Source organism: Embiotoca jacksoni, unplaced genomic scaffold (assembly GCF_022577435.1).
Source record: "Embiotoca jacksoni isolate LCO1_2020_lvr unplaced genomic scaffold, fEmbJac1.0.p SCAF_5, whole genome shotgun sequence".
NCBI lineage: Eukaryota > Metazoa > Chordata > Actinopteri > Embiotocidae > Embiotoca > Embiotoca jacksoni.
The window spans coordinates 6,176,280-6,203,476 of NW_027185403.1; the positions used below are offsets into that span (position 1 = coordinate 6,176,280).

General features: G+C 39.2%; 1 protein-coding gene across 2 annotated transcripts; it reads right to left on the reverse strand.

The window, feature by feature from the left end:
* Positions 1-483: 483 nt before the first annotated feature.
* Positions 484-26,965, reverse strand: arhgef6 (Rac/Cdc42 guanine nucleotide exchange factor (GEF) 6). Of its 2 annotated transcripts, XM_069170836.1 has the most exons (22): positions 26,332-26,965; positions 25,154-25,237; positions 23,224-23,308; positions 19,668-19,786; positions 19,133-19,340; positions 18,296-18,348; positions 17,459-17,553; positions 17,085-17,180; positions 16,107-16,229; positions 13,669-13,807; positions 13,314-13,373; positions 12,293-12,439; positions 11,245-11,331; positions 10,281-10,362; positions 9,696-9,811; positions 9,354-9,533; positions 7,255-7,275; positions 5,019-5,115; positions 4,390-4,476; positions 4,102-4,201; positions 3,436-3,490; positions 484-3,129 (listed from the first exon to the last, which is right to left on the reverse strand). In XM_069170836.1, exons 1-22 carry the CDS (start codon positions 26,494-26,496, stop codon positions 3,010-3,012), a joined length of 2,319 nt encoding a protein of 772 aa, XP_069026937.1. In that variant the 5' UTR covers positions 26,497-26,965; the 3' UTR covers positions 484-3,009. The 2 variants fall into 2 exon arrangements, with proteins under 2 accessions (XP_069026937.1, XP_069026938.1); XM_069170837.1 differs by lacking the exon at positions 7,255-7,275.
* Positions 26,966-27,197: the final 232 nt, after the last annotated feature.

Genomic DNA, 27,197 nt, shown 5'->3' on the forward strand with positions numbered 1-27,197 from the left:
AATGCAAAAGTACAGTTTAGACCTTTGGCAAGTTTTTATTTTTATTTATTTAATCAGTTGCTACACCTTAATGAGTTAAGTAACTTTAACCTGGTGACTAAAACAAGGTTTTAAAACCTGTACTTGGTGAGTAATATTGCAAAAAGATACCCCAACTCATCAGAAGCAAAAAACGTGTACTGTGCAAGTTTAAAGTTAGCACCTAAGACTGTCTAAAACCCAAGAGTGTGTTTCACATGTCACCATTGTGATGGGGGTAGAACAGTATGGAAAGTGTGAATCTCTATGGACTCGTGTACAGATGCAGAGGTGATGCACTCTTACAGGATGTCATCTATTTTAGTCACTCCTTCCATCATGTAAAGGGTTTCTTGCTACTGAATATGAACAACCTACAAATTCCTGAATCGCACATGTGCTGAATGCAGCGTGGAAAAGCCAGTCTTTGTGGATTTCCAGTATCAATGAGAGAACACATTGAAACAATCTTAGGAGTTTTTCATTTCTCACTTACTAAAATTCACATGAAAAGCTAAACTCAACTTATTATATTAAACTTTTAATAAAAGAATGATCATAGCAAACATAAAGTACAGGGTTTCTAGAAAAAAAAAAAAGCATTACAATACTTGCAACAACAACAATTGCATAGAACAATCTTTCAAAAACAATACACACAGTGGTCTGGAGACATAACTTTAGACAAACAATTTGAAACCGGAGTTCAACCCCTTCTCACCAGTAAGTGCTCACTGAGGCTATTGGGAATTCAAAACTACAGTATGTGGTGCCGGATGAAGACAGTTGTTAGAGAAACGACAACAATGTTAATCTCAGCAGCGAACACGTGGTGAGCCAGAGTCAGACATAGCAACAGGAAGCAGCAGTGATGCTGAAGAAAAGCTGGCTGCTAACTGAGGGTCCCATAAGAAAACCAATTGAAAATCAGCATCACCAACAAAGCAGGCATTTACCGTGCAGAAGTGCCCTTAAATTAGCACAACAGTGACTCTTCTGCAGATGTACCAGTGCTGCCTTGTACCCTACACAGTGCTCGGACTTCCTGTAAGAAGGTGTACGCAGAAACAACTCTTCTCAACAGGGACTGTACAGTATTATAACATGATTCAATTTGGGATCATTTGTGATTTAAAAAAAATAAAAATAAAAAAAAATAAATTGGGACCTGCTCAGTTTCCTCAAAACAATAATTATTAATTGATTAAGTAAAGGAAAATTAAACACAATGAACAGACTAACTGTGTGGTGGCTAAACCACATATTCAGGCTCTTTTTGGTTAAAAGTAAATGTGTCTATTCATTCATCGTTATTGACATTTCTCCAAAATCTGGTTTACCATGTTGGGACCGACTCAGGAGTCAGTCTTTAATGCAATCAATTATTGCATTACAATAGCACTCACTGCTTCTGTGCAGTACAGCAAGATTAGATAACCATGTTGCCAGGGCACAAGCTCAGCCCCCATGAAGAAATGTACCGCTGTGGGTCCTCCAAAAAAAAAGCTGTAACAAACCACCTGTGACATTTTCAATATGAATTATGCATTTTATCCCAGTCTGATCTTAAACTCTCTGTAGTTATTGACCCCTTCGGGAGGCACTTAAAACAGTCAAGCTCTAATCTACACCGAAAAATAAATCTCTGTTTATTTCCTCGGTTTGTCTGTCAGCTCTGCAGGAACCGGCCAGGACGCCACAGAGGCTGCAAACAAAAAAAACTCTGAATTCTCAAGGCAGACTCATTCAAGTAATTTTTCCTCTTTCGTGATGAAAACATGTCTATTTTCTCTCGGCCAAAACAAAGACATTTTTTCTGCCTTTAGTTTAGTAAAATTCCAGACACATGTAAAGGCAGCAAAACTAAATCTATAAGGCTAAAACTTTACTTAAATGCTTGGGTGAACAATAAATAAAGAATATTAAAAAAAAATTTAAAAAAAAAATAAAATAAAAAAAAATTCTAAATAAAGCAAGGCTATGTATTTATTATGTTAAAATGATTCTTGAATATATTTTAATAAAAAGAGTAAGGGTAGCATCTTTGTCAATATTTGTGACCTCCTGTATAATAAATGAGTTAAGTCTTTCCTATGTTAATATGCAGCTGTATCCCTGATAGCTTTCGACTACATATCTGAATATCTTGATTATCACATTTCTGATGCAGAATTCATATTGTAGAAACACTGTACATCCATGCAGTTATTTAAATAAGCGGTCAAAGGCTCTGCATTTGGAAACTGGATTGAGGATGATGAGCTGACCTCTTTGATTTGCTTAAACGCCTAAAAAAACAGCCTGGAAATGTGTGACGTGAATGTCTCGAATGTTACAAAAAAAGCAAATCACACATACACATGAAAACGCAACAGATCTGTTTTCCCCGCTGGGGACCCCCTTATGACAAATAAAATACGACAATGACAAAGTCATGATGTGAAGAGAAGAAAATCAGTCCCCTTAGTAACAGAAGTGCATGCAAGAGAAGACTTGATAGCCTCGGACTCCTTTTCTATTTCCAACTGAAGCAAATGAAACAGTGGAGTTTTGTCCTTGTCCAAAATTGTTCCATTTTCTGGGGAGTGTTCACAGTGCCAGTTGCCATCGGGCAGTATGTATGAAACGTCTTGGTGTAGCTGAGCTGCTTTAAGGGGAAGCATGTTTTCAATCTCATCTAGTGAGGCTGGATCAGGAAGACAGATCAGATTTCATCACAAAGTCAAATCAAGCTCCAGAACTTGAAGCGAAGAAGCTCCGAGTATCATCGTCAGAGAGGGAGTACAACTCTGCTCTGTGTGATTGAAATGCGGAGACGCAATATAGAAATAGAAACACACACACACACACACACACACACACACACACACACACACACACACACACACACACACACACACCTGCCCATCCCAGTCCCTCTGCTAACATGCTTACCAAAATGTACCCATACAACACAGCCACACAACGATGACAATGATTGACTGGATGTGTTCAGTGGCTGTCATCCCAAGTACAGTCATTCTTCTGTTTGGCCAGTTTTCGGACCACTCTCTCCAGCTCTTTGCGAGACTTCTGCTCCTCCTCCAGAAACTGCTTCATCCACTTGTTCTCCTGTAAAATATTTGGGCAGAAACAGAATTTAAAATGTTGTGTGACTGTTTCTGTTTGCAAAAAAAAAAAAAAACCTGTAGATTGTAATCAACCAGTCTCAGGTTATCATGGATATATATTGGTATTGAAATCTATTTTGGCTGGTAATATGAATAAAAGTAAAAATTATAAACTGTAATTATATAGCACCTTTCATATGAGATGCAGTACTTCAAATAAAATGAAACAGTGGAGGTAAAAATATTGAGTAAAACACTTGAGAATGTTCAGTTCATGATTGATTTGTCAAGTCACAATCTCACATACCTTTTTCAATTCATGAACCTCGTCCTTTAAAGCATATACAGCATCGACCAGGCTCCTGAAAGAAAAAAACAACAACAGAAGCCATAGTAATCGCAGCGGTTCCCATTCTCAGGCTCAACTTGGGTTACCCCGCAGGTAAATTAAGACCTGCTCATGTAAATAAAATCATTTGGTTTTAACTTTGGCAAATCTTATTTTAGAACGCCTTATTTAATTCTTTTCAAACTACCAAATTTTTGGCCACACAGCTGTCTGAGTTTTGTGCTCTGCAGTGACTGAGTCTCTGTGTGAGCTGATAGTCTTCATGTGAGACATTTAAGTAAATGACCAGTAAATTGTCACTTCAGAAGGTACCCTCTGCAGCACACGAGTCTCTGCATGAACATTTGTCACTTGCTGCACCACCTATAACCACAATTAACCTCTGCGGGAAACACTGATCTGTATTATGCTGCACGGTGGGAAATCTATAAAACAATTACCTTCTTAAGAACCTGGTTATTCTGGGTGAAGATGCATGTCTCAACAGCCTGAACAGGAACAATATAAAATTTGAGAACCTAATTGTAGAATAAAATTAGGATCTAAGTAGAAATAATGACGGAGCCACACGGTTAACATAACACGTAAATGAAAACCTATTTTCCCGAGTATTAATATCCTTACTTTTCCTCAATAACCGTCTGCCCATTGCTCTTCATCTCCTCCACAATGATCTTCTCTTCCTCCGGCAGAAGCACCTGAGGGACACACTCTTTCCGCACGCCTACACACACACACACACACACACACGAACGAATGGGAATGCTTTATTCATGGTTATACCAGTTGCTGAAGATGTGCAATCTAAAGAGGCATTAAATAAACCATTTATCCACGCACACGTGCGCGCGCGCACACACACACACACACACACACACACACACACACACACACACACACACACACACACACCTGTGGTGCCCTGGTGCAGGCTGGCTCCTGTGCAATATGCCTCAATCACCCTCAGTATCTGAGCATCTTCCTCCAGAGCGACTGTGCCTGTCAAAACCAGAGATTAACATTACAATAAATACACACTTAGAAGTTTCATTCAGCACAGGGTGTCATAGTGGCACACATTATGTATTTTTTTTTTTTTTTTTTTTTTAAAGGTACTCACCGGACACAATCATCAAGAACAAATATACAGTATACAGATAATTATTGCACCAATGCATTGGTGCAGTAAACATAAAATCACATTAGAGGTTCTCTTGCAATGTTTGCACTCTTGTGACTATTATGTATGTAAAGAATGAGCTTCAGAGGCCCAGAAAGGTACAACTATTTTTTTTTGACTCGATTTGTGTTACAGTCATCAAGCTGATATTTATCTTAGCTGTACACCTGACATTTACTTCTGCTTGAATTTCATATTCAAAAACTATTGCAGACGTACACATAATTTATATCAGTGATCTAAATTATAATCAACAACAGTATTAAAAGCACAAAACAACAGAGAAATTCTATTTGAAAAAGCAATATAAGCCTATTAAACCTCGCAAACAGTTGTTGTGACAGTAAGATAAAACTCCTACTTTTTCTCGTCTGAACTTCGTCATCAGAGTGCTTGCGCTCTTTCTTCCTGTTGCCTGGCAGGAATTTCTTCATCGGCCGCGGGCTCTTGCTGGAGTCCTGAAGGAGCGCAACAACAAATTCAGTACATCTTTGCGCACAGGTACACAAACACACAAACACACGGCTACAAACACCTGAAAGCCGAGTCTCCAATCCAAACGGAATGCAAGCTTACAGGGACGGGCATCCCATATGAACAAACAACATCAAAGAACAAAATACCATTAACAGACAAGGCAGCAAGCACGTGGTGATCCTGGTAACCTGTCTGTGTTGATATGCATCCTGCCTAACAGGGCTTTAAAGAAAAAGTTGAATCACATTTATTTAGTTCTTTCAAAATAGTTTTTACGTCTTTACCCACCACCGACTAGTCAGGAGAGGAAGAGTACTTTAAATATTAAAGTTGGAATTCAGAGTTTACAGCGCCACGGGAAAGCAATTCAAAATCGTATAATTTTGACACTATGAAACCCCAATGATGTGGTTTTATGAATGAGAGATTTTCTGTTTTTCTGCTGCGTTTGAAAACAGGTACAATAATAGCTTCCTCTAAAAGCTGAGGTGTGATGAATAATAAACTCTCTAAAATTAACTGTCTCGTCATATGATGTGAAGATTGGTTGCGTTGCTATGCCTTACTAACATCCTGTACTTTACATGAAGTCATTTTCCCCATGCCCAGGGCTGGAACTGGGAAACTTAGTCAAAGACATAGCTGGAAACAGATAGTGAACCCACTGATGGGGCACGCCAAAAACTACACCGGAGATCTTTTCTCATGACAATCAGGAGGAATAACTGACTGCAACCGCTCTTGTGAAACCTTTGAAGAGACTCAAAGTTTCACATGAATGCAGGTGCACAGCGCAAAGGTTGTTTCCTCTTTGGTTTGATGTTCTGGGGACTCCTGTCCCACAGTGGGAGGAGAGAGCGCGATCTGATTCCCAAGGCATGAGAGAGATACACAGAAGGTGTCTTTTACCATTGGCACCGTGACAACTTAAAACCTCAAAGAAGGGGGTTTAGGGCGTTTGCATGGAACAAACACAGGGCTTTCACCCGGAGGACTGGTGTTTGAGTCCGTGAGAAAGCAAAGGGCAAGGTGGATTTCTTAATGTAACATATTTAACTTGCATAACGTAGGATAAGTAACTTATGTGATGTACGCAACGTGACTCAAGTAGAATTACTCATTCTAACCCAATCTCTGGTGTTTTCCTAACCCTCACCACGTAGCTTTTGGTACTTAAACCTAAACCTAAGACACCTTGTGCGTATATGAGATGCCAAAAGGCTTTGACGAAACAACTATTTGCGCCCTGCGATGAGAAAAGGTTGCAGAAGAAGTGGAGCTGGGTGGCGTGCCAATCGTAATTCAGTGGCACACTGTAAGGTTAGTGTCGAGATTGCCCGTGTCCCTCACCATCCACCAGCACACTGGCAGCGGATTATGTACAGTACATACATGTTGCGGGACTCCGACGCCACTTTAAAGAAGTACAACTTGTTTTCATGGCAACTTGAGAGCAGAGGGACCTCACAAAAAGCTAGCAGGCAAAAAATTCTGACATATGATTGCCTTATAAAGTTGCCAACACATTCAGCAGGTTGAGAGGAGCTTTACAATTATTTTAGGGTTTAGTGTTTAAACCCACCTGGCGAATGATCACAGTGATTTTACAGTTTTATTAGACGTCTCAAAGTATTGAAAACATTGTTCCTTCCAGGTTTTCAAAAAACATGCAATCAACTTAATATTTCAAATGTGCAAATACATTAATGGCTGAATGACAGTAAACTTGACTGCACTCTGTCTAGTTGTAAAAAAGCACCTCTAGTAGAATTTATGAATTTTTGTTTCATCACAAGTTTTTTTTTTTTTTTTCTTTAAATGTTGACTGACAACTTGACTTGCTACAGGGAACGAGAAAAAAACCACAAAAAAAAAAAAAAAAAAACGACTCGCAGGGCCACAGAAAACAGGAAACCAGCAGATGACAAAGAGAGAGGAGTGATGCAAACAGCAGAGCCAAGACATGCCAGCTCAAAACTGGGGTTAACACAGACACGCACGCACGCACACACACACACACACACACACACACACAGAGACAACCCCATCCCACCTCCCCAACCCACATCCTTACCACACACGCACACACAGATAGAAACAGAGTGAGGGCTAAACCTTACCTTCATGATATAAGACATCCTCTAAAGAAGGCAGAATAGAGAGACGAGAGAAAGAGAGAACAAGGGGAAAATGTATATGAAAAATACGATGAGAGAAGGATGTGATCGAGAGTAAATGGCGAACATTTTTACAATCCCTCTGCTGTTCACCTATTCTTGGTCCACGCAGAATAGGGTGACTATTTTGTATAAAAAGAAGAGCGAGAAATACGGGGAAACTGTCCATACAGACGGTTATGCATTCAGAGGACTGTGTATGCAATCTCTGTAGGGTAGATAAAAAAAAGCCTGCTGCTCGCTTCCATCGTCACAGGTGTGAATGAGTTTGTGTAGACATATTCAGGATGCGTGTCTATTAAAAAGTACAGAGGCATTTTCTAAGTACAGTTTTTCTGAGAAGCACCAACTTAACTTCTGATATATATATATATTCAACACATCGCTGTAACGGTGGGAGTCCATCGTAACTGAAAGTTTTCAAAAGTGCTGACTGATAATGTCAAAGCTTCCGCCTCCCACACAGGCTAGAAAGGTGAGCGAGCATCATCTCTCTACAAAGACAAGTAGCTGTAACCCACGATTGCACTCATTGTCCTCCAATGCCAGACATCTCTGTGACCAGGCTGTCATTACTGGAATACACGTCCACAGAGCAGCATCGTACCCTGCCTTATTCCAGGCACACCTGCAGCAATATAAATCTGTTCTGTTTGCAGCACAATCAAAAAAGCTATAAAAGTCAGTGTACATAAGCTGGCACACACATTGTGCTTTTATCTGTACAGCCAGTACAAGGTTTAGAGAAGCTGTGAGCACGATTGTAAACACGTCAAATTAATGAAGGTTTTGTTGCCTTGATGAACCGCAACTAAAGTTATTAAACAATAATAGCACAGTCTTACTACTCATAGGTGCTAATGTTTAGCAATAGAAAAGTTATCTATAACCACTGAAAGCTATTTTGGTACTAAGGCAAAAAAGGATATTACATGTGACAAGAAATTATAACTACATAGTTAATCAAGGTGTTGCAAAAAAAAAAAGTAATTTCAAGATGAGATTGAATCACTAAATCTATTCTCATTCAATTGCAGTACTTTTAATAGATTTGTTTTTGGACTTTCTGACCAAGTCTGCGTCAAGTCTTGTGTCTCTTCTGGTCTGTCAATGCTTGGAATGAAAATTATAGTGCATGCTATGCTACAGTGCATGAGGGATCAGACTTGAAAATAACCGGAAGCCCAGCCTAACAAGCTGAATAAAGTTAACATATTGTCGTTAAGTTGATTCAATGTGTGTAACGTTATGACATTATGATTATAACAATTGACACCTTGTTTTTACGAAGTATTCAGTCCTAGTTCCGTCAAGCTTTTCAGTTAGCAGTTTTTTGGAGAAGTGATGTCATGTTTTATTGTTTAATTATTTTTTTTTTTTTACAATATTTAAATTTTTACAGTGTAAATGTACGTCACTTTGGTGCTGAATTTTTAAACTGAACTAAAATGTTTTTAATTTTATATGTCAAAAGAGACTTAGGATATTTCTAATAATTATAATGACAGACCAAGGAAAATATATTAATAATAATAATAATAATCTCAGATAATTACCTAAAAGGAGATGGGTTCTTATAATAACTAAAAGCAGGAGCTATCATAGATAAATAATTTGTACATTCAGGATCATTTTCACAGCAACACGAAGAGAAAAAGACAACAACATGGCTATAAAAAGGGAAAATTATTGAGCTACTCTTTTATATGTATAGGCTAATAATTTGATTATAACCACAACGGTTATGTTACACATTTTTCAGGACAATCTGGCAGAACTCCACCTATATTCAGTAGATAATTTTTCAATATTTTAGGCAAGTATTCACAGCGGACTCATTTGTGAAAACCAACGCCACGTCCAAGTCTCATATGTATGTACAGCACTCCCTGTCTTGACTGCAGGATGAATAAATTAGAGAAAGAAAAAGGGCACATGGGTGGACTTGAAGAGGAGCAGGACTTTTTGCAGTTCCTGACAAACTCTGTGTTGCGTGACTTACTTTAAGAGGCTGGTATGGGTTTGTTTGTGCAACTTCCTACCTCTTTGTAGCCCAGTGCAGCGGAGGGTTTGAGGGGAGGTGCGGGGCGCAGACAGCTGAGAGACCAGGGCTTGCTGATCTTTGGCGGCTCCAGGGGGCCACGGCTGATGACGCTGAGGCTGCCCAGGTGGGACAGATGGGTGGGGGTACCGACCATGCTCAATGGCTTTCCATCTACATTCTGTGTAGCATAGTGAAAGAAAGGAAGCACATGTCTGAAAACCATTTGTGCATCGAAAGGAGTCCAAAGTTTGTCACCTCAGACTGAGAATTAGTTTTTTCACACTTCTGCATTGTGTGAGGTATACTTTTGGTATTGTTTTGACTGTGTTTGTGTCCTAACCTTTGAGATGGTTCCTGCAGGGCTGCCTCCTTTTGTAAAGGGCTGCAGGTGCTCTAGCCACTCCTGTAACTCCTGGCCACTACTGCAGAACACTGTAATGCGATCAATCATGCTTCCTGCAGCAAATAAACACACAGGCAACACATGAACACAGACCTCCCTCAGTGACAGTTGCATACAATGTGGCTGATAGATACGACCAATACATATCACAACTACAACAATTAATTTAGGGAGTACGGGTTTCCTTTACATATCCGGTTACTTTTTTAAGTCTAATTTCACCCTTTCCAAAATACAACAATTCATGGTGTAGGACAGTAACAAATACATTATTAAATACAAAATGAACACTGTCCTGGCTCAAAAAGATGCCTCAAACAATTAACTATATGCTCTGAAAATTTTACATTCAAACATTCTATAAGAAATTGTGCTGCCCACAACTATTTGAAAGGCAAATTCAGAGCAAATTATTGGGATTGGGGTGGCTTTTGTAAGAACTTATAAAAGTTTATAGCACTGCTATCTCAAGTAGACAAGTCTTCTTTCTTTTTTTTTTTCTCCAGTACTTCAGATGCAAACCTGTGATGTCAAAGGCATAGTGGGCACTGTCTGCATCCTCTGCATGTCTTGTCAATGTGGTGCCCGTCAACGGTAGTTTTCCCTGAATGGGAGGGAAAACGAAGGAAGAGAGAGGAAATAAAATAGTGCGTCAAAAAAAAAGAAGTGCAGCATATAAATTAATGACTTTATCATGACAGGTTTCTCCTTTGCGCAACTGATCTTTTAGGAATATAATCACAGATGAATTGCTTGCAAAGACACATTCGTACAGGAGCACATTCGGGAATGCCAACTGAATTATGTTAATAAAATATAAAGTTGATTCAAATTTAAACAAATACAAAGTAAAAGGGTTGTTTTACCCAAATTGAAATAAATACTTTTAAAAATATATATATTTTTTTATGTTATGAGCACAAATAATGTAATCCCATTCACCCCCATTGCTGTGGGTTGGGAGCAGATATCTCATAGGTCTAGTGAAAAAGGAAATCAATATGTTTATAATTTGGGTGAACTAGCCAATTAAAAGTTCACATCTTTTTAAATCTGTCTTAAAACAATATTTAGCCATATTCTGAGGGAAATAATTATTGGACACTGAAATCGTTCCACCTGTTAATTTCTCAAGCAATGGAAGAGATAGGTGACAAGAATCCACAGTCCTCCTCCAGTGTAAAAGTGCACTATAAAGTTCAGCTGAAAATAACGATAACCTCCAGCACTTTGTCTTGGACAAATTAAATGGCTACCTTCTAAAGTTACAGTTTTTGATCGAAGATACTCTCTTTGTGCTTCTCTTGATAGTGTGTCAACAGATGGAACATAAAGTGAGTGGTTGGTACCCAAGAGACTGCACATTTTCTGCAGAGTTGCTCTGAGCTCTATAAACATCAGATTTGACACGAGCTATAATTCGAAGGAGAGGATTTTCATCGATCTTGACCTACAGGACTGATGTACTGTGCACACCATAGCTCACCTGATAAATAAAGCCACTCATCCGGGGACTTGCAGAGAGCATGATTAACACATTAGGAAAAAGCATTAAGTAGCGTTCCTCTTTTTCCTGCAAGAGAGATACATGAAAGATTTGATGAGAAAGGTTTTAATCGACAGCCATTGTTTTTCTTTTTTGAATGGAAGGTGACTGCAACTGAACGGGTTTAATGTGTTGCTTGTCAAAAACTGAGTGTGTGGTACTTTAGGTTGCACCTACTAACGCAAAACCATCATTACAGCTGACACTTGCACATCTTGGCTCTGATTAGCAACAAGACACTAACTTGGCAAAGCAGTCGCTTGATATTGGAATGGAAAATAAAATGAGCTGGTGAGAAGTTTGAGCTGCGAAACCAATAAGAGGACTGGTGTGGTGGTTGGAAAGCAGTTGTCAGTGATTAAAAGAGGTGAATCCAAATGTATTTCTTCCAACCATGGTCTTAAAGTCAACCCCTACACAGAAACCACACAAAAAAAAAGAACTGGTTTGCAGTCTGCATGTGGCCTACATAGGTTTCTGTTTTGACACTTGAGGAGGATATCAAATTAGCATCAAAGGAGGACGGATTTCAGGACGCCGCAGACAATATAACACATTTAGGCAATGATCAACTTTTCAGATTTGTTTTAAATAATGTTATACTACTGGAAATGAGTACAGAGAAGAGAGGAGAATAAAATCAATTGCATATTTCAAAAATCATTTGCATTAAACCATTATGCCAAATGTATGTCTAACTGGTAGTTTTTCTCAAAAGAGCAGGAAAGGTAACCAACTGAGAAACTGATGCAAAAAATAAAGTCTTTCTGAGATGGGAAAAGAAGCACCTGTTATAGTGCACATACTTTCTGTGCATGTAAAAGACAAATTGTCTGCCAAGTAATGCAATAAATCCTGCAACAGTTTTCCTTCTGCGACACTCATGTATCCTCTTCGACTGAATGAGCTTTCCCTCCGATTGACAAATCGCAACCATTGATGTTAGTCTGGTCGTGCTGGGCTGCATCAAACCCGACACATCTCTCACCTCACTGCATCCATTTCTCAAATGGACCTGGGACATGTAAACCACGTGACCCAGGCTCTTCATGCTGTCCCCCTCCCAGCCACGCACTGGTTCGGACAGGATCTGCAGCTCCAGATTCTTGCGTTTCCGCAGGTCCTGGCACTGTGTCTAAACACAACAAACAAAAATATATGTATAAGTCTATTCAATTTCACAAAGACAGAAATGTGGGAGACTGAGTCATGAGCAGCGGGGATGTTTTTCTGCTGTGGATTTGGCTTTAGAAAATGTATTTGTGATATTTACAATGTATGGGATTATATTTTAAACTTCTTTTTCAGTGGTATATCAAGCCATCTGTAACATAAAGTAGCACTTTTTTTTTTAGGTGCTATGGAGGGGTTTTCCCTCTTCAAACAGGACAAATGACAATGCAACACCTATAATTCCCCACTGAATGTAATTTAAAAATGAGCTTCTGCAGTCTGCGGAGATGTAACTACCATTTTTTGAGTTCCTACCCACCCAACCACACATTCAGAAGAAAGAGCAATTTAACTTGCAAATCACAATAGACAGTGTTGTGCGATGTTTTATTTTCCCGTTTCCTGTGTAGACCTGCCACTGAGACGTGAGTCACTTTATCTGTATCTCACTAGGAACTCTGAGCTACAGCATGCGGAAACTGTGTCTCAGAAAGATGTTCGGTACTAGTAGTGCGGTTGTTTGCATGCAATCCAACTCTTCTACAATGCCATTTGAGTTCACACCCACTGTAGGAAAAACACAATCACTACATAAGCAGAGAAAAAGATGAGACACTTTCCTTAAGTTTCTAAACAAAACATTCAGGAAAATAGTGTGAATTGGAATTTATTTACTTTTATTTAACAGTCAACCAAGTGCCTTAAATTTGATGAATAAATGACCAGAAACCAGAAAATCCAGCATCTTTAAAATCTAGTAATTAAGAATTGACATGACAGGATTAGAGGTCGTTTAACTGAGGTCTGCTCTGTACTGATAAAACATCCATACTCACCACGAGGCTCTTAAATGCTGCTGTTGCCTTTATAATGTCAGTGTAGTCTGGGTGGGCCTCCTGTGGTGCAAAAAAAAACCAATATCAGGTCAAACATGGCAGCATGAATCAAATCCAAATCCTCCAGATGATAAAGCAAGACAAGTGTATGTACTAGGTATACTCCTGCTGTGATATACAAAGGAAAGTTTTTAACTTTACATCCACATATATCGTCAGACATTAGCGGCCATTTATTTGTTGGGAGTAAATTAAATTACCAAGACAGTACAGGTATGTATACAAATTAAAAATATATCTCCTAAATTACAGATTGTTTCAGTATATGTTTGGACATGTTTGTTTCCTTCCGTACCTCCACATGTCTCTCCAGCTCCTGCAGCAGGGTCGGGTATTTGTCGAGCCTCATGAAGGGCTTACTAAGGCTGGTGGTCAAGGTCAGGATTCCTGGAGCACTTGCTCCCTGGCTCTCCATGAACTTATCCAGGTCCTCGCTGTTAAACACACACAAATGCACTTTTTATGCACAGTTCAGAATAATGTTTTATCAGACTACTTCTATGTGGTAGCAGCACCCTGAATGTATAGAAAAAAAGTTCAAGGACACTTCAAAGATGTAGGTTTCTGGTGATATTAGAACTTGAAGGAACCATGAAAACATCAGTGCTAATCACCAAAAAGAGTAGAAATCCCTGCGAGTCCAGGTGGAACAGACACAGTGGGGCGTCCATTTACATATCTTTTTTTAAAACAATAACAATGTTTTTTTTTACCATAAAGTCAATGTTCAGATATGCTTTACATTGCAAGAATGCCATGTATTTAACATTATGTTTTCTGAGTAGATTAAATAAAAAATGTACCTCGAAACTAAAAACTAATCCTTTAGAAAGGTACGATAATCAACTGTAATTTAATCATTTACTCTACTTATTCACTGCATTATTAAGAGTCTCGCTGCCACGACATTTTACAGCCAGTTAGATGAGACAATGTGTGCTGAGATGCTAAAAATATGAGTCTTTTTAACAATGACATAGAGCGGCATGAACATAGTTTATGACAGTGCAATGCCGCCACATGACAAAAGGTGAGAAATAATTTAAATGTCACAATGCAGACATCTCTGCCTCAGTTACCAAAGCAAACAATGAGTGTCAGCAATGTATAACTCAAGTCCATATCTTGATATGGTCTATGAATTGTTCACAACAGTAGGAGGAGGGAAATGAGAGAAGATAAATGGACTCGACTTCGCAGTTTTTAACCACAGACAGAGATGCAGTTTGTTTTTGAAAAACAGATTGCAGCAGTCAGCTCAGCCAGCTAGTGATAGTATTAAATAAGACTTCTATAACTTCATATAGTTGCAGTTCTTAAGAAAATTAAAATCAATAGAAGCTAAAATACAGCTTCCAGGTATGACCACATTTTACAACATCCTAAATTCATTTATGTGGCATAGTAATCAACGTCATATTAAAAATGCAATTTTGGTATTCAATTCTGATTTTACGACAGGAAACCCAAGAAATAAAAAATAATCCAGTTTCTTATAAATCCTGGAGAGTGGCTCACACGTAAACCCACACGTTTCCATTTATTTCCATTTACCTGTGGTACATGTGTGAATATATCACAAGCAGCTGTAACACTTTAAACATGCAGCACAAATTAGGTCATCAATTGTTGTGTAATTTTGAACTCAACAGCAACATGATCACTTAACTGCAAACTTGCCAACATGCTTTGAAAGTAAAACCATTCATGAGTTTCCATGATCCTAAACTTCAATCACAGTGTATGCCATAGCAACCCTGACCGGTAGCAATGGGTAAATATGAATGTGACAGGAAAAAGTTCCTTCAACTGAAATGCAAATGTGCTTACTGTGAAAAAGTGTCTTGCTCGCCTAACATAACCACAACTCTATATATCCTGTCAACAGTTGACTTCCTGTGTGTAATTCAACTTAACCTTCAGCTCACAGCATAAAACCTGAACAGACACCGCCGCAGTACTCAGGACTGTATCATTTAAACTGCACTATGGCAATCTTGCTCTTATTATAATATTATTTAGCACATAACAGCAGCCCTTACTCAATGAGAATGGTGCATTTTAATAGTAATTGGAAATGAAGAAAACTTTGAGCACAAAGACATTTTGTAACTGCTGAGACCACGTTTTGCCTCCTGTTCATTTACAGATGGGAAGCCTGACACCTTGTGGCTCAAAGCTAGACTACCAAAAACAACAACAGAAAACAACATGCAGGAAGTCCCAGATATCACATATTAATGATCAAAGTCAACTTTTGTGAATTTTGCTTGAGACTGTTTGATATGAATAACATTTTGCGGGGTTTAGCGAGTAAAAGCTACACATTATTTCAAAATAAAAAGTTAAGAAAAGAGAAACGTTTGAAAAATAAAAGATAATTATTTTTCTCAGAATTTTGTTTTCATTCCACCGTCCTTCAATTCATCTTGTGACCACTTGTGAGGGTCCCTACCAGTGGAATTCATTATAGTTTCACAGATATTACCTCCATTTCAATAAAACCTTGTTAACTAGTTAATTGACGCCAATAGAATTTCTGAAAAGTTCAACCTCGGAGTTAAGTTAAATTAATCAAACTGCAATCTAACTTAAAACAGTTTTCATGTGACAGAATGGCTAGAAACCTTCAATACACATCCCAATGTTTCCCTTTTTTTTTTTAAAAAAGATCTCTTTCTAGCATCAGTATAATGTATAGCTGTAGTTGGTGTCCTGTGTGCAGGATCTGACCTGTGGTCTGTGAGGATGCAGACAGCTGAAGGGTGACTGGAACAGTAAGCCATGTACAGAGTCTTGATCTGACTCATCAGGTTTAAATAGCAGCCCGCCACTCGCTGCTGCCCCTCTGGGACCCTGCACGGTCAGAGAAATAGAGACAAAGTCAAGACACGTGAAAAAAAGTCAAGAAAGAAAAAAATAATTGGTGAAAAAGACGGCGATGTGGAAAATTTATAATGATGATATATTGCATCTTTTCCCAACCTGATAAGCTTGTCATTATCTGGGGCATCTGAAGTTTTATTGGGAGATTTTGACTGGTAACTAGAATAGTAGTTTGTTTTGAAAGCTAGCAGAATACAGTTCTTTTACTCTAAGCTGATTTTTCAACACATTAAAAGAGCAGCATAATAAAACATAGTATTTTAAGGACTCTTTAGATGGAATTTGAAAAAAATGCAGATATTATAAGAATCCAAGAGCTATTTTAGACTGCACACACTTTCTACTGGCCATTTTCCAACGTATCCCATATATTCAAACATGAAACATTTAACTTCCCCCAAGGCAGCCATTTTTACAGTAGTTGTGGATCTCAGATTACTGCATGAATACACCAAAAAACTTGCTGATTTTTCAAATAAATGTGTGCAAACGGTAACTGTGAGATTACCAATTGCAAAAACTTTTGCAGTCTTTTCAAGTTGATTTTTTTTTTTAACCATGAATTAATGAACAGCAAGAGATAACGGAGAAGGAAGGAAGTGATTGCAAGAATATATACAGTATGGTAAGCTTTGCGGAACAGAGAGTACTCTGAGTACAGAGAGCACACAGAGAGTGTGCAGTGTAGATAATGAGCTAAATTAAAACTATAGAATGGTCTCAGAAAGGCTTTAGATTATGTTTTACACAGACTGTTTGGAATAGAAGTTAAATATAATAGATCAAAAAGGTTTTGAATGGAGGTCCATCTCCTGCATGACTTACTTGGTACAGTCCTCCAAAGCCAAACAGAGTCCCTGCTGGAAGGTCAGGATCTCCTCTAGGTTTCCAGACAGGGTGGCGCTGTCTGCACTGCTCAGTCTGAAAACACACAAATTAGCATAAACAGAGACAACAACGACTGTCCTACAACACGCACAATAAGAGAAAGTGAAACATGAAAGTCCAATAAGCATTGTCGTCAACTATAATTTCAGCAAATTTAAGAATATAGACCTTAATCTGTAAACATGAATTTCATATGTAGCGCAGCATTTAATGACTCATCCAATGAACCAAAGACATTTCCCTGGTAATTAATTTTTTTCTGTCTTAGGTGTCCATGAATGAATGTCATATCTCCTTGACATTGCTCTTACTTGTCGCTGCCTTGCAGGGGTCGAAGGTAACAACTCAGCACTGTTTGTAATTCTTTGACAAACTCCCGCTCATGTTCCAAGATGTCCTGTACCACCTGCAAAAGCAGCACAATCGGCAAACTACTTAAAGTTGTCAAATTCTAGAAAAGCAGAGTATTTAATACAAGTTAAATTAATAATCAATGGTAAAACTGGCTAAAAATCTGAAAAATCCAGAGGATTTTTGTCCACAATTGTTCATCTGTACTTTGGTTATTTTTTGTTCTCTTAAAAAGTGAGAAAACCAAGTGATGCAGTGCTGGTAAGAGTGTGATTTAAAATGTAAAGGTTATACTTCTCATAGTATTTATGGAATTCAAAAACAAGAAAAAACAGAAATACAAATCTGGAAAAAAAAAAAACATGCACAAAAACTCATATGACAAGAGTCCCAAAGAGACTAAGTGTTTGGATAATGCAACAGTAACAAAAGCAGCTGTTTAGAAGAATCTAAAAAACTGCAGAAGGTTAAGCTGCAATTCATCAATTCCCATATCTTGTTCAATTTACACAACCAAAGACAGATGAAGCAAACAACTTAATTTCAATTGTTATTTATTCTTTTGTAACCTTCATCCAGGGCAGCTGTGGCCTTACTACCACCATTTTAAGTAGTAAGAAAACTACATTTCAAACAAACTCCAATAAACCGCTAAAATATACAACTGACAAAAATGTATTTTACATTTTTGAAGAGGTATTTATCAAATTTGCCAAAAGCATCTATCTTTGTACAGAGTAACATAATAATAATAATAATAATAATATATTTTTATTCATAATGCATGTTTGACTCACCACACTATAGTAGTTCTTGGTCAGCTGAGTTCCTTTTGGAGACACTGGCTTTTCTGTGGAGGAGATGAGTATTTATCTACTATGTATAGTATCTAAGTATAAGGGATTGGAGATCTTCACAGAGTTACTTCTTTATCACCATCAAAATAAAGTATTTACACTAAATATACAGACACCAATGACCATCATAGAGACCAGTTTGAGAATTAAAGTACAGACAAATATTTTCCTAATAAAGAAAGGCCATTCTGGTTCAAGTTATAATCCAATCCTTTTTTCTGACTAACAAGACCTCAGCAATTTCTCTCATATTCTTCCCTGCGAATGATTAAATCCAGTATTAACTGGTCTTTTAAATAACTTTTGGTGTACATATCATTTCAAATATGTTGTGCTACATATCTATTTTGCAAGATCACAGCTTTTCTTAAAAAAAACAAAAAAACAATGCGACTGCACCATCATCCTCTACAACGACACCATCATTACACTTCCAAAATAAAGCACTAAATGCAAATTATCAGGGACGTTTTGAAAAATTTACACTTTGTATTTTATATGAAATGTTTGCAATCAATTTTACACGTATGAAAGATAAATGTGGGCAGCAGAGCGTTGCAGTGGTTAGCATTGTCGCCTCACAGCGAAAAGGTTCCGGGTTTGAAACCTGGGCCTTTATGTGCGGCGCTTGCATGTTCATCCTGTGCCTGCCTGGCTTCCTTCCACCATTCAAAAACATAAACAGCTGGGATAGGCCCCCCCATTGACGCTGTTCAGGGTAAAGCTGAACCAAGATCAACATAAATTTCATGATCCAGACCATATAGCCCGACTCACCGCAGGGTTTGATCTCGCGGACGTAATTACTGGGAAACCAGCCGGACTTGCTGTTGAGCAAGCCCTCCCACCATCCTCCCTCCTCCTGCCGCGTCACAAGGATCACATCACCTTTACCGAACGACAGCTCGTCCTCATTGTTCTGCTTAAAGTTGAAGCGAGCCTTCACCATCAGCTGCCCGCCACCACCACCATTCTCAGACATTTCCTGTTACAGAGATTGTCAGAGAAACGCAAATACCAAATATATCAGCAACAATATTTGTGTGTTTGTACATTCGTGCAGCACAATGAAACATTATTGAGTCTATCTTTGACCTGCATTTTTTTTCAGATCATATCTCTTTATATAATTATTTCTTCATTGCAAGCGATTGCTATCTGTAGTCATCTGGGGTAACGAACCACTACAAATGATCTAACAAACGAAATTAGAACATTTTCAATCTGGAAAATTGAACTGGAAATGAGCAAAAAAAAATTAAGCCTGTGATTATGTGTGAATATACTGTAGATATACAGAATGAGACTGTACCACTGATTTGGATTGTCTACGCAGAGAGCCTTTGGGTTTGGCAGAGGACAGTGTGTGTGAGGACGTCGCCTGGTTAGGAGAGGAGGCACCAGACTGCGGACATCTCTCAGCGGCACAATCTACGGACACACACACACACACACAGGAAATGTATTTCAGTTACATGTTTGAATGTATCGCTCGCTGCTCTCATCACATAACCTCACCTTGAAAATGTACATACACAACATCATCATCATCATCATTATCATCATCATCACAGTTCAAACAGGTGCACATACTTTGGGAGCTGACAACTTGATGATAATTCATACGAGTGTGGTCCATTGCTCTGCACAGCCCCGGGACAGTGAACACAGACGGGCTACGACTTTACAATTCCTCATAGAATAATGTGATTTTAACCAAAACTGACACGCTGCTCCAAAAGAAGATCAAGCAACTGTAAAAACAGAAAACAATTTGCAGCCTTTAGATATTAATCTATATAAACATATCACTGACCCCTCATACATTCTCCATGCTTGTCCAGCATCTGTCTGCTGTGACTGACTGACATACTTTGACATAACTTCTACAGCCCTGTCCCTAGTCCAAAGTGTATTTCAGTGAGTGACTTCATGGAGAAAACCTAAATCAAATTCATTTTAGTGACACCCAACCACACCACAGTGTCATCACTCAGCCACTGCAGCAGAAGAACTGTAATTTAGGGTCAGTAGCTGCCAGCTGTCCCCGCGGTATGAGTGCAGCTCTGGAAATGTACTGGCAGAGGTATCAATTTGTTCACTTGAAAAGTGACACATGGCAGCACGGCAAACCACTTACATGCTAACAAGCAGAAACACTCACAGAGAAGTACCTATCAAATGCCAACTGGAGGCCAGCCAAGTCCACTGTCTAACCCTTGTGCAAATTACGAAAGAGCAGAAAAATCACACGAGTGCACAATTAGCCTGCGTAACCTCATATTCAGGTCGGAGAAAGAAAGTTCAGACTTTCTGCACATCATATTGAATCTGTGTTACTGTGACACACTGTATGTTTAGATGGGTAAAAGCTAAAGATTCACTTTAGTTATCCATATGTGGACGTGTCAGGGTGCATCGCACTGAGGCCAAAGTGACACGATGAAACGGACATTGAATGCAGTGGCAGGTGGAGCTTATGGACCCTGCATGCTACTCCTCACACACAGAGAAAATCCCAACAAGCCCTTCTGCCAGCTCAGCTCCGTGGTTACCAGTGTTGTTTTTGTATGCATACGATATTCAAAGCATTTAAACTCCACAAGCATAAGTACAGAGCACAGAAAAAAAAAATAAGGCTGGAGTTAGGTTTGGAAGAGGATCGCAAGTAAAAACAGAAGAGGCCTTTTTATGCTTGATCATATCCACAAACTTGTGACTAATCCACTTCAAATGAAGTACGAAGACAGGAGAACAGCTGGGTATAGCTAGCCTCTACAAGATTTGCATATCAATTAGAGCCCAGCACTGACAGAGGCTTCTGTTCCACATCTCAAACTGCGCCATGCCCCTTCATTTAAATGCATTCAAAACATTGATCATACATTACACAAGGTCAAGGTGCAGGAAGTGACATCATGTAGTGATGAAGAAATTAGCAGGTTAATTCAAAGATCGAAACACAAACAAACTGTTCAAAGCAAAAATGCTCACAATTTGTTGCTAATAGTTTTTAAATTGTGAATATTTGGCACCTTTTTCTGTTTTGCGTCATTTTAAACTGACTATATGGGACTATGGGAAGACATTACCTCTGGCAAACTGTGATGGTCAAAATGTTCTGATATTTCTAGATCATCAATTAAATCAGAAAAATAAACTAAATATACTTCAATAATGAAAATTATTCAGGCACAATCTAAGGCACGTATCACACTACGCTGTTTACATACAGAAAAGCTACAAAACACGCGTTCCCAATAGCCTGAAACATTATGCATCTGTCATAAAGTACGCACAGCCGGTAGATTGGTCTAAAAAGGCTGCGAAATCATTTTAAAGCTGCTGGTTCTCTGTGAGTGGGATAGGAGAGAAACGGTATTATCTCTTCTGTGCCCCCAAAACAAGGACGCCTGAGTAAAGCAATTTGTACCAAATTGCTGTCGGACTGCTGCACTGCAAATTATTTTATGATATGCCCTTATTAAAGAAATGTACTTGAGAAGGGGGGGGGTGTATCTGTGTCTGCACTGCACTTCTATTCAGTGTCATATTTTACCTCATTCTGCAGCCTACATACATTACAGAATACAAAAATGAACAAAACAGGATATCGTTCGGAGCGCATCAAGCCAAGGATGCACGAGAGTAAAATATGGCACACAGTGTGGCACAGACACACACTGCCATGCCAGCTGGCCATCTTCAACACACCCTATCAGGATATTGAAGAACTCCGTAGACAAAACCAGTGAACTGTAACATAGAACAACACCAGTCGTCATCATGGTGGATACAAATGGCATTAGACCTCATTGGCAACTCCTAATATATTGTTACATGTACATGTATTCATTATCTCCATGAGTGGAAGGTTTACACCAAGCTAAAATGGAGAACATTGAAAAAGGATTAAATTTTTTTTTTTTGCTTTACCTAATATGTCGACCTCACCTGATTTCTTTTCATGACATTAGATGGCTCATTTTGTTCAACACATCTATACTGATGTGCTTCCTGCAGTCGCTGAAGAAGTTCAACTTGGCCAAGGCACTAAAGGTGCACTTCTACACTGCCATGACTGAGCTCGTTCTCACCTCTTCCATCACTATCTGGTGCGCTGCTGCCGCTTCCAAGGACGCGGGCAGATTGCAGCGTTTCGTTTGCTCTGCTGAGAGGGTGGCTGGCTGCAACCTGCCGTCCCTCCAGGACACTGAGGCGATCAGCAAAGATCATAGACGACCCCTCATACCTCAATGATAAACTTTTTCAATCACGTAACTCCAGCAAGAGGCTGAGATCTACCCTGACCAGAACCTCACGCAACAAAAACAGTTTCCTCTGGGCTGCACTTCACATCATCAACAAGGTCCAAGACCCCAACTGACACAGACACTACTTTACTTATAAATACTTCATATTAACATAAAATCTGCAATCTTATATTGCACATCTGTAAACTCATCACATCTAACATGGTGCATTAGATTAACACAATTATCAGTATTCCTTGTATTATTACACTTGAACATTTTACACACGGTTTACATTGTGTGCTTTTGCACTACAACATGTTTTTGTACTCATTCTTTATTGTGAAATGTTGTTCATATACCAGGTGTCTTTGGTGTTAGTTGCCTTTTTCTCACTTTTTTCTCTTTTAATTGTTGTTTAATTGTTACACACCACTACCCCAAGACAAATTCCCTGTATGTGAAATCTTACATGGCACTAAATTGGATTCTGATGGTGAAATCCCACATGAAGAACTTTCTTATACTCGTATTGTATTCTATACTCTCAGAAAGGACAAAATACTGTCAAACAGTACCCAATGTGAGAGACGGGCAAGACTGCAAAACTCTTACCTTGTGTGGCAAAGTTGACTGCCAGCAGAGTGGTCAGGACCTTGCCAAAATTCTCACCAGTGTATAACCACTCTGGTTCAAACCCCTGGATGGAATAGCAACAGAGAAGATGCTGTCAGACCAAAAGATATCCCAAACGATCTGTTCATACAACCTGGAAGCTATTACATGTAAAATAAGAATAAAGACTAAATAGACCTTTTTAAGCAGATTTTAGTAGTAATGCGTGCTGAGTGCACACAGAGAGAGAGACACTCACTACAAGTTAGAGCACAAACAATAGAAAGACACAGACATACAGACACACACAAAGAAGGATTTGAATAAGCCTGTAACAAGACAGAGATATAAAAAAAAAAAACCTGACATGTCGAGCATGACCCATATTTTCTGACTTAGTGGTTTGCAATAAAACAGACAGCGCCAGACTCATTTGCCATTCTCTGTTCACTTGCGTGCACACACACAGATGCTCACACTGCCTGTATGCTCAGTCTCTTCTTTCCTCCGGCGGATAAGGTTTCACATTTTAAATAAAACATCTTAAATATAGAGTTTGAGTAGTATAACCTCGGCCATGAGTTGTGTACAACGTCATTCAGAGTTAATGGCGATAATTACATCTCTAGGTATGTGATCAGCTTGCTTTTCACCAAGAAAACAAAATAGTGAGAACATAATGTTACCTTTTGTGCATAATGGTTTTGTGTCACCCGTTAAAAAAATCCAGTTCCTCCAATTAAACAAAATCAATGGGCAGATGGGTCTTCCATCACAGTATTGACATTGATAAGTAGTAACGGTTGCCGGTCTTGAGATCTTGACCATGGTTAAGGTCAGTAGTTTCACTGAGACATGTAAATAATACACACTACTCTTAATGAGTGTAGAAGTTCATAAAATTAAAGCAAATAAATCCTCTCATGTTGTTCATAAGAGTAAAAAACATCTGAGGCCTGGAGCAGTAATTGGTGCTTCCTCTTTCTGCATCTCACAGCAGAAGTGAAAGCAGTATGACTACTTTCTTTGTGTAGTCACGGGACAAACAGGGACTATTTGTTACAGCAAAAAAAAAATAAAAAGAGAGAAAAAGTTCTTTAACCATGATCACATCACTGACCAAAGGATGGGCAGGGTTTGCTGTAGCTCCCCAGACATCCAGTTGACAGTGACTCTCCAAAACAACATCTGCCCATGAGCTACTGGCTGGCTGCAAAAGGTCTAATTATGGGCTAAACCAAAGTTGGTGGATAAAAGCAAAGGGGACCTCCCAGACATAACAAGCCAGCTGGGCAGAACTACTGAACCACTGGACTTTGCTTGTGAGCCAGAGCTTGCTGAACCAATTAGCTGTTTGAAGAAACCAAGTGATGTAATTCAAGACCAGAAAAGATTATTTATAACGCTGGAAGAGACATAAATGCCCAGTGTGGTAGTCACAAAACAGGCTGGTACAGAGACAGTGAACTCCCAAAATCTGGAAATGCTTTGTGTCTTTCTAATATTAGGACATCTTTTTAGCAATACAGGCCTGAAGGGTATACAGAGGGGATGTTACTGTAACCCGCAGCAAAAAGTCACTGCAGCATTAAAGAGTAAAATAATTTATTAGAAAGTAAACACTGTTAAAATCTTAAGTTTTGGCCATTTAAAAACAGGGACTGGGATCACAAGAGCCAATAGCCCACTTCCTCACTGGTCAGTGGGAGTGAGTGACAGCATGCCTGTTTTGTGTGGCACACTCCACATGGACGTGCAGAGAAAGCATTTGCCAGCAGGTTAAGTAGATCACAACACAAGCAAGAGTGTGGTCAAATCTTCTCTGTATGCACTGCACCAGGCTAAAGGGGCTACGTTAAGGAGATAATGTAAGGTCAAAAACACCGCGCGTTTGTACATAAAACTTGGCAGACACGCTGAGGCAACTTACCTCCACTTTCAAGGACGAGCATCCTCTCAAAAACTCCTTGATGTTGGAAATACAGTCGGCTTCAGTTCTCGGTTCCTGGCAATACTGAGCACACGAAATAAATATATAAACACATGCCTCGGCTTAGTATGCCAAACAGACATCTGTCACAAACACTTATCAAACGCTCCGGTCAGTTCAGTCGCACATGAAAGAGCATTAAAGTGACATTGTTGTAGCAATCCGAGTGTGGTAACCTGCAGTTCACAAAATAACTGGATTTCTTCCTACGTCTCCTTCATGCACACATAACCATTAACACCACAGAAAACGTCAAAGTAGCCATATTTAAGCTACACATCCGCTCACTTTGCAAACTTTCAAAATAAAATACCTAATAAGGAGCGAGTCGCAACGGAAGAAAAGAAAGAACAGAAAGAACACTTTGGCTTGGCGCTGTTTGGAGCCAAAATCAAACCCGCACTTTTAAGAGAAAAGTATGTCTAGCACAGAAAATAATAATAATAATAATAATGCAAGTAATATAAAGGGATAAGTTACAACTTCCGGTTTTATAGTCGCCGTTGCGTTGCCTCCGCTTTGCGCTTTTTCAAAGGGGGAGGTCGCACCGGGAAAGAGCAGCCGCTCAGGAGGAAGTGACGAACTGCCTTTGCAACTGTTATTTATCATTATCAACTTTGTCACCTCAACAACTAAACAGAAGTTATTTGCATAAATTTAAGTTTGAAAGGAAATATGTGGGTCCAGTGAATCCCCCTGTTCGATCTCGTCACCGTGGTCAGCGTCCAATGTTTCGTGCGCTCTCTTGCTGCCGAATTTGTCCTGTTTTGGTGTGTGTGTGTGTGTGTGTGTGTGTGTGTGCTCACACTCCGGTCAAGAATGCGGAACATTTTTCCTCGCTTCACAGGAAACCACATCTTGAAATTTCACGTCTGAAAACTCACCAAATGTTGCTGTAACTCGATGCATCAACGCATCGTACAGAATGAACAATAGACGGCTTGTGAAAACTTCACGGCTAAAACACTGCGATCTAGAAAAAAAAAATACAAGGCCTGCTGCGGGCTTGAACTTCTTCACGGTATCACTTTCATCAAAACCCCTCCCTTCTTTTCGCCGAGAGCCGTCGATCATTCGGCGTTTACGGACTTTTAAGTTAACTTAAATCGTCAACTCACCTTGGGCGTGAAGCCAGGTACGAGCCGCTCCGTGAGCTTGCACAAGACGACCCCATCCTTCAGTGATGTTTTCAGAAACTCCTCCGGGTCCGCTATATTCTTTTTAGGCGAGCTGAGCACACCTAATGATATCAACCACGTTACCGTCTGCTCCTCTGGATTCATAGCTCCACAAAATGCTCATTGCCTAAGCCTGCATTGCAATAAAATCAGATAAAAACTGGCGGCCTGTTCCGTATCAATATGCAACTCACATCCGCACTTCTGCTACAAGTTAAAAGAGGCGGTGGGGGAAGGACGACGCTGTTTCTACACGCAAAACTGATGATCACCCCTACTGGCAAATAGGCACCTCAACAATAGACAGGGGATCTTTTTTTTTTCTTTTTCTTTTTTTTCCTCTGCAAAGTAGCACATGTTGGCAGAGGGCAATTTGTCTCATTATATTACAAGTTAGAATGCAGCTGTGCTCAGAAAACACCATCAGGAAACTGATATCTGATGTGCATCAGCATATTCTGCAAGAGAAAAGTCACCCATTTACTGGAGGAGTAACTCAGGATATGAAATCAGTAATCCTGTCACGCAGTCTGTTAACACGCAAGAGCAGTATAGTGGAACTCCACAGCATCTACAGTATACTTCACTTATCTATATGGATGCAAAATAGGTCATACTGCGTGTTTCAGACACAATTGAAGCTGTATGACTATTGCTTTGTCAGCGCATACATAATGATGACAGAACTGATGTATCTACAACAGAAGAAATATGATTACAACAACAGAGCTTCAAAAAAAATGATCCCGGTTAAAACTGAAAAGCTCAATGGACAAAATTATAACGACTACAAACACAGACCCATC

Bases quoted from the DNA above. Each gene is read 5' to 3' on its own strand.
- arhgef6 (XM_069170836.1), bottom strand. From the start codon at position 26,496: ATGAATCCAGAGGAGCAGACGGTAACGTGGTTGATATCATTAGGTGTG. The intron at 12,440-13,313 runs GTGAGTATGGAT...TGTTGTGTTTAG, and splicing joins CAGCATTTAAGAGCCTCGTG to ACACAGTGCCAGGACCTGCG. The intron at 5,116-7,254 runs GTAAGGTTTAGC...GCGCTCCTTCAG, and splicing joins GGATGTCTTATATCATGAAG to GACTCCAGCAAGAGCCCGCG.